This window comes from Apaloderma vittatum, unplaced genomic scaffold, assembly GCF_000703405.1.
Source record: "Apaloderma vittatum isolate BGI_N311 unplaced genomic scaffold, ASM70340v1 scaffold25403, whole genome shotgun sequence".
NCBI lineage: Eukaryota > Metazoa > Chordata > Aves > Trogoniformes > Trogonidae > Apaloderma > Apaloderma vittatum.
Genome location: NW_009706852.1, coordinates 11,667 through 18,552, shown reverse-complemented (window position 1 = coordinate 18,552; position 6,886 = coordinate 11,667). Strand labels below are relative to the sequence as shown.

General features: G+C 48.7%; 1 protein-coding gene across 1 annotated transcript; it reads right to left on the bottom strand.

Annotated features, from left to right (window-relative positions):
• Nucleotides 1-379: 379 nt before the first annotated feature.
• On the bottom strand, nucleotides 380-5,425 carry ANP32A (acidic (leucine-rich) nuclear phosphoprotein 32 family, member A; the record flags this gene model as incomplete). The annotated part of the gene is made up of 7 exons (XM_009865956.1): nucleotides 380-636; nucleotides 848-908; nucleotides 1,912-2,009; nucleotides 3,491-3,577; nucleotides 3,796-3,994; nucleotides 5,000-5,122; nucleotides 5,276-5,425. Coding segments are annotated over 7 exons (780 nt in total), but the record flags the coding sequence as incomplete, so codon positions are not given.
• Nucleotides 5,426-6,886: the final 1,461 nt, after the last annotated feature.

The window sequence follows — 6,886 nt, the reverse complement described above, 5'->3', positions numbered from 1 at the left end:
TCGGCGGGCAGGCAACACAGGGATCGCTTGATCAAGATGCCATTCTCACACCCGTTGCTGTGGAAGGATGCTTTCGCTTCCATTTTTGCGGCATCCCCCGAAAAAAAAATTGCTTCCAACTTTATTTAGTGACAGGCAGAGGGGGAAAAAATCCCAACAACTGATGCTCTCAAGCCGGCTCGGAACAGAGGATGTGTGTTTTGGGGTAGCGTCCACTGATCTGAAAACTTTTTTGTCTTTTTTTTTTCTTTTAAAGACGTCACACTATCCACTCCAATAATAAGAAACAAATTACCACTTGGTTTATACTTACTATTGCAGTTACAGGGACTAAGAGAGGGACAAAAAGAAAAAATTTAAAATGAATAGGAGGAGGAGTGGCAGTAAAAATAGTATTTTATTCCCTTGCCCACCCAGTCTGCTTCTCCCTCTCGTTCCCACAGCAACATTACAATCAGGAAAGGAGAAAAAAAAAAAAAAAAAAGAAAAAAAAGGTTGGGGGTGTGGGGAGGGGAAATACAGGGTAAAAACAGTCAAATCACAATAGGAAATTTTCAAAATAGGTTAAATCAGTTTAGTCGTCTTCATCCCCTTCGTCTTCAGGTTCTCGTTTTCTCTTCTGTCCCTGTTCTTCACCTGGAAAATAAAAAACGACCTGAATCATACGAGTGCTCCCTCACGCTGCTGAGAAGCTGAACAAGTTCAACGAGCTTCTACTTTGGCAACCGGCTTGCTGGCAAAGGGGCAGGAAAACAAACAGGAGCCTGCTTCTTAGAAAATAGCATTTTACTTTTTTTTTTAAATTAAGATTGTTTTATCTCTAGCAAAAACTGGATTGCTGCCATACCAGGCTCTTCTTCATCTTCATCGTCATCTACTTCACCATCGTTGTAGCCTTCTTCATCCTCCTGGAATTAAAAATAAAAGGATTTCAAAGGTCGGTTTCAGCGCAGGACCTTTCACAGCAGCAACATCTGACCGTGTTTTACAACAGAAAGTCCTTGATTAAACAAAAACCAACTAAAAAGGCAGACATTTCCCACACACTTATAGAAGTGCAGTTTTTTGCTACAGCGTAGCTGGACTCTGGCCCACGCCTGACTGCAGAAAATCCGAAGAAACCAGCGCAGCCGCTTCCAGCTTCAAGTCGGTTTTACACCTCACACTGATCCGCAGCTGCCACTTTTGTCACCCGGTCAGTAGGAGAAGGGCCAAGTTCTAGGGGCAGAAAGAGTTCAGCCACCACCAGACATCTCCAGAGTCTGAGGAGCTGCTGCTGGAGTTGAGAAGAAGTTGAAATAACCACCCAGCAGTGAAATATCTGAGACTGCTTGGCCGGAGGACAGACAACACAACCTCCTACAGTCAAATTTTTCCCCCCTTCCCAGCGTTGACTTACTACAAAGTTTTGAGTAAGCTTTTCTAATCCTTAGATAGATTACTTTAGAATTATTTATGGAAACACCTTTCAATACCTGACTGGCTCAGCACACCCCACCCACGGGAGCTGCGCCTTGCTAAGAACTGAAGCCTCCTGAGGAATCCCAAGGTGTGTGCCCGGAGGAGAAACCTTGCTCTGAGAGCACAGCGGTGGTAATTCATGTCCTCGTCTGTAACCCCAGCCCTTCAAAGGCCCCACAAACCAGGTCTGCAGATGTTCCTCAGAGTATTTTTGACATCAGCCCAAAACCCAGGATGATTTCATGGCAGCGGTCACTAGATGGCAGCTGGCTCACAGACAGGCACGCCTCAAAGCCACCCCCCTCACAGTGCGATCCTTCTCAAGAGAAGAAGCGAGCAGAGGATTCAAGTGTTAAAAGCCTCCAATTATTTCATGTTTCTCGCCTGACTCTTCCCAGTTAGCCCACGGTCACTCCACACCTATCCATTACCAACTGCATAAATCCTTACCTCCTCTTCTCCGCTCACGTCCTCCTCTTCTCCTTCCTCCTCTTCCTCCTCATCTTCTTCATCTTCTACTACCTGAGCATCATCGTCATACTCCTCTTCTACACAAACAAGATTAAGCACTCAGATGTCTGAAATTTCCTTTTTCCCCCCCAACACCGCCACCTGAGACGCGACCTCCTACTGATGCAGGGAGCAAACTGCGAGCACTGCTTAAGGGCGAGACAGCGCTAAAGGCAGCTCTGCAGCTGCTGGTCAGGGCTAGATGCTGTCCTGCGCCTTGGTGACAGGGCCGTGTGGCAGCTGCACCCCAGGCCTGAGCTGCTCAAAGCCTGCAGGGGCCTCAGCAGTGAAGTCACGGCAGCCTCAGGGCTGCTTGAGCTTCAGCTGCTCCAGTTTCAACTTCTAATCTGCATTTTTGAGCCCGTGGGACAACTTGGAACTCTTCATCTGCAAGCGTCCATCTGCTCCCACCAGGGACAGAGCACAACTTTAGGAGCCAAGCAGGAACTGGGAGCGCTCCCCTGAGGGACACCCCTCGCCTTTCTGCTGCCAGAGCAACGCAAGAGGCTCGGCTTTGCAATCTCTTTTCGAGAGGAAGGAGATGAAACGCAACAAACTAGAAATCATGGCGGGGGGGTTCCATGCTGCAACGAATGGTGTTTCGGAGCTTTTTTGTGCGTTTGAACAGGGGCCCAGACTCGTGCTCTGCCGAGGAGAACCCTCACGCTGCCGGCTGCACACGCTGCTCCGCCAGGCACCGCTGCAGCGCTCGCCCCTCGCCCCAGAGCTCACACTCAGCACTCGAGGGAAAAGTGCGAGTGCAGCTATTCCGCTTTTGCTGCGCAGCTGGGTTTGAAGAGTCTAGCAAATTCCCCAAACTCAGCCGGATGCTCACCCGGCCGGCACGGCGCTGCCTCCGAGCGCAGTCTGCCGGGGAGGCACCCACAGCCCAGCGGGACCTTTCCCTTAACTTACAAAGCGGATCACTGCTTCATCAGTGCCTTTCGCGGAGCTGGGTAGGCTTCAACGCACACACTCTGCTCTCTTTTGCCAGATCTCCATTTGTTCATTTTGCCCTCACATAGCAGCTACAAGCTCCGACTAATGCCTCAGCTCCTTTACTTAATTCCTTGACTCAGCTACTCCTCCCGGTGCCCAGTCTGGCCCTCCACCCACCATTCTCGCTCTGCACAACTACTCGTACTTCCCTGTTCACACAGTTCCTGGAAAACCGCAGCGTGTGCACGCCGCCCTTTCATCGCCATTTCTCCCTCACGTCCTCATCCCCTGGGTTTACTGTTCCCTGAACTCTTACTCCTGGCTTACTCTTCTTCCTGGCCCTTTTCTTCTACCACCCTTTCACCGGAGCTAAGGCTGAGAGAGAAGCTCTTCGGGCCCTGCCCATCTCCTCTCCCCTCGTTCCTTCAGAGGACACCGAGGTACTTCTGCTGTACAGCAGTTAGAGAGAGCTGCTGAGAACACGCTTCTCCTGCCAACAGGCCAGAGCTGGAAGCAAAACGCACCACGCAGCACATCCATCTTTCAGCGTATGTACACCAGGAGGCACAAATTCACATACCATCTTCGTCTTCCTCCTCGTCGTCTAAGCCCTCCACGTAGCCCTCTGCATCCGAGTCCGGCGCTTCTTTGTCATCCCGATCTTTCACTAGAGATAAGACTGAGAAAGTAGCTTTTTCAGGCCCTGCCCATCTCCTTTCCCCTCGTTCCTTCAGAGCACACTGAGGTACTTCTCCTTTACATCAGTCAGGAAGGAGCTGCCGAGAACATCCTTCTCTTGCCAACAAGTCAGACTGGAAGCAAAATGTACTAGGCAGCACAATCGATCTTTTAACTTACGTACTCTAAGTAGCACAATTCACATACCATCTTCATCTTCCTCCTCGTCCTCTAAGCCCTCCAAGTAGGCCTCTACGTCAGAGTCCGGCGCTTCTTTGTCGTCTCGATCGTAGCCATCGAGGTATGTGAGTTGCGGGAGGAGCTTGAATACGTTTTCTCTATAATCGTTCAAGTTGGTTACCTCGCAATTGAAAAGATCTAGACTCTTCAGGTTTTCTAACTTTTTCTGCAAAGGAAGAAAAGCCTCTGAAGTTCGGGGTTAGAATAATTCTCTACAACAAGCAACAGCAACCAGAGTTAATGTGCTCAAGAGCTTCCTCTGACAAAAGGGTCATTTTGGTCCCTGCCAAGCCAAGAATAAAAAGTAGTCCAGCCAGTTACGCCAAAAGCACAAGTGAAGGGAGTGGAGCCAGCAGTCAGGTAGATTTAAACTACAATTTTTGAAGGAAAAAGAAGCAGACCATTATTCGGACATAAGAATTTTGCTAAGAGAGGTTTTCAAAGTTTTAATGGTTGTACCTTAGCCTTTGGAAAAGCAAAAAAAGGTTTAGAAATTGAACAGGAATTTAATTCCTGCTTTTAATTTTTGATTTATTTGATTTGAGGAGGAGGTGTTCTGCATTGCCCACAGCACTGGGAAGTACTAACAACAAAAGCACCAGCAGTCGAGGATTTCTATCAAGTCTTACGAAATGCATCCCTTCTGGAGTTTAGCGCGTAGAGCGGTGGAGACATCAAGAAAACAATAAGCCTGAAACTGGGAGCAGTTACAATCGCCTCTCTGATCTGTCTGCTACACGTGTTTAACAGCTCTGCTCTCTCCCCTTCCAAGCCAAACCCCTTTACTTCTGGAGAGCAAAGGCCACACAAGGTAAAACCTAGAAATTTGCCCTACCAGAATGGACATTTGGATGCTTTTTACAACTGCAACCCGACAAACTCGATCTCAGCGCTTGAAATATGACGCGCAAGGACTGTGAGCGTCTGGGAGGCAGACCCGCAGCCCGGAAAGCTGCGGTGGTCCCCGAAGCAGCAGCCGCTAGAGGGAAGCAGCCACTCAGGCTGCAGGCGAGCCCCGGGGCAAGGCTGAGCCCCACCACAACCCACCGGGAGAGATCAGCACCCCAGAGATGCTCCACAACAAGCTGCTTCGGACTTTCCAAGCCCATCGTGCCTCTACTACTTGACACCAAACGAGGTTTGGATTTCACGCTGCGCCGCATCGACTTACCAGAGGTTCTATTGTACCGAGATCTTTTATTTTGTTGCCGCTTAGATTTAGATGCGTGAGGTTCGGACACTTTTCTGCCAACACTTCCAGTCCTCCTGAGATTCTGTTGTCGCTTAGCTCGAGCTAGAAGGCACAGGAACATCTTGAGTTTTTAGTGCAAACACGTATCACAAAGCAGTAAGGTCAGCTAAATCAGGTTTTTATGTGAACAACTATTTTACATATTTACATTTGACTGCAAAGAGGGAGGGATATGGCATAGGATGTTTTATTTACCTTCTTAAGTTTGTTTAACTTTGGTAAGTTTGCAACTGAGGTTAAGCCTACGTTGATTGTACTTAAGAATTCCAGCTCTTCAAACTCATCTGTGAGGCCTTCGATTTTGCCTTCGCATGACCTACAGTTGTCAAGAACAAGTTCTTTAACCTGGAAAGAGAAAAATGCAAAATGGGCATAAGACGTTCCGCGTGGAGGATAAAAACTGCACTCGTAAGCAAAGGGTCACACAGATTGGGCAAAAAATGAAAGGTGCTCCAGTAAAGCAGCAAGCCTGCCTGCGAAAGGCTATTTTTGGTGTCTGATGCCTCCTTTTGCTGGTAAGGCTGGCATTTCAGAAACAGAGACACTTGGCTTCGCTTCAGCTGCCCACCTTAGTGTCATTCTATAAACACCATAAACAGTTCAGAAACATTAATCCCGGCTTGACCGATTCGGTTGTTAGAAGCAGCATCGTTTCTGGTAAATGCAATAAGCATTCTAAAAAATAGGGAACAGGTCTATTTATTTTTGAACTACCCTATGACTTTGATGCTCCATGTAACACGTGTGCTATTACCACGTAAGATCAGTTACTAAAACAGCTTCTCCCTGCATTCAGAAATTACTCGAGCTCTTCCAAGCGTGGAGAGATCACCGTCTGCTCCTGAAACCTAAAGCAGGTACCGCTGATCCTAAACCAGGTCTTGCTGGAGTCCTCCAGCCTCACCCCTCCTCACCAGGGGAGCTTGACCAGCCGAAGATCTTCTCCAGGGAGGCAACTCCTTGGGGAATGACAGGAGATGTGTGAGATGATGCTGAAAAGGGAGGTTCGGTGAGCGGTCGCTGCCCTGGCAGAATATCCCTTATCGCCCCCACCCTCCCGCAGGAGGGAAGCTCGAAGGCCGAGGGGAAGGTAACACCCCCGGGGGCCCGAGCAGCACAGGACCTGGCCGAGAGCCGATGCTGGGCTGTCCACAAGCGCATCCACCAAGTTACAGCTCGTGGGGTTTTGTCGTTGTTTTTAAACTGCTCTTTTCACAGGTGCTGTTTGCAATCGACAAGCAGCATCCATGCGAAAAGAGCTCCTAAATAAGCCCCGCCCCGAACAAAACTGCTCTTTTTTGCCCCAAAGCCAGGTCAGCCTTCCAGGAGTGGAGTCTCTCAGCAATCAGTTTTCCTGGCTCTGGGGAAGCTCTGCCACCAAGGACTGCAACTGCCCAGGCTGCACCCACCCACCCATCCAGACATTCTCCCACCGGGAGAAAATTTCTGGAGGCTATTTCTCCCCCATAAAATAAGTAGGAAAAGCCACTCTTCCACGGGAAACAAAGACTTTATCCTGCGCATGGTTCATTTACAGGTTTGGAAAGGAAGGAGGTGCTGCTTTATGCTGAGGGCGGGATAAAAAGAAGTCTGCGAGAGTGGTGAATGCAGAAACATGAAGTAACTCTTCACACCAAGGACAGTTAATATGCAACTATTTAATTTTACTTTTTTTTTTTTATTACTGCAATCCCGCTGCACAGAGAGGAATCTTATGTAGTTTTACAGCTCCAAATAACAACCCGAGATTTCTAATTAAATCCCAGGCCCTGAAGTCAATAGGGAAGTCAGCCCAAAGCAACACCA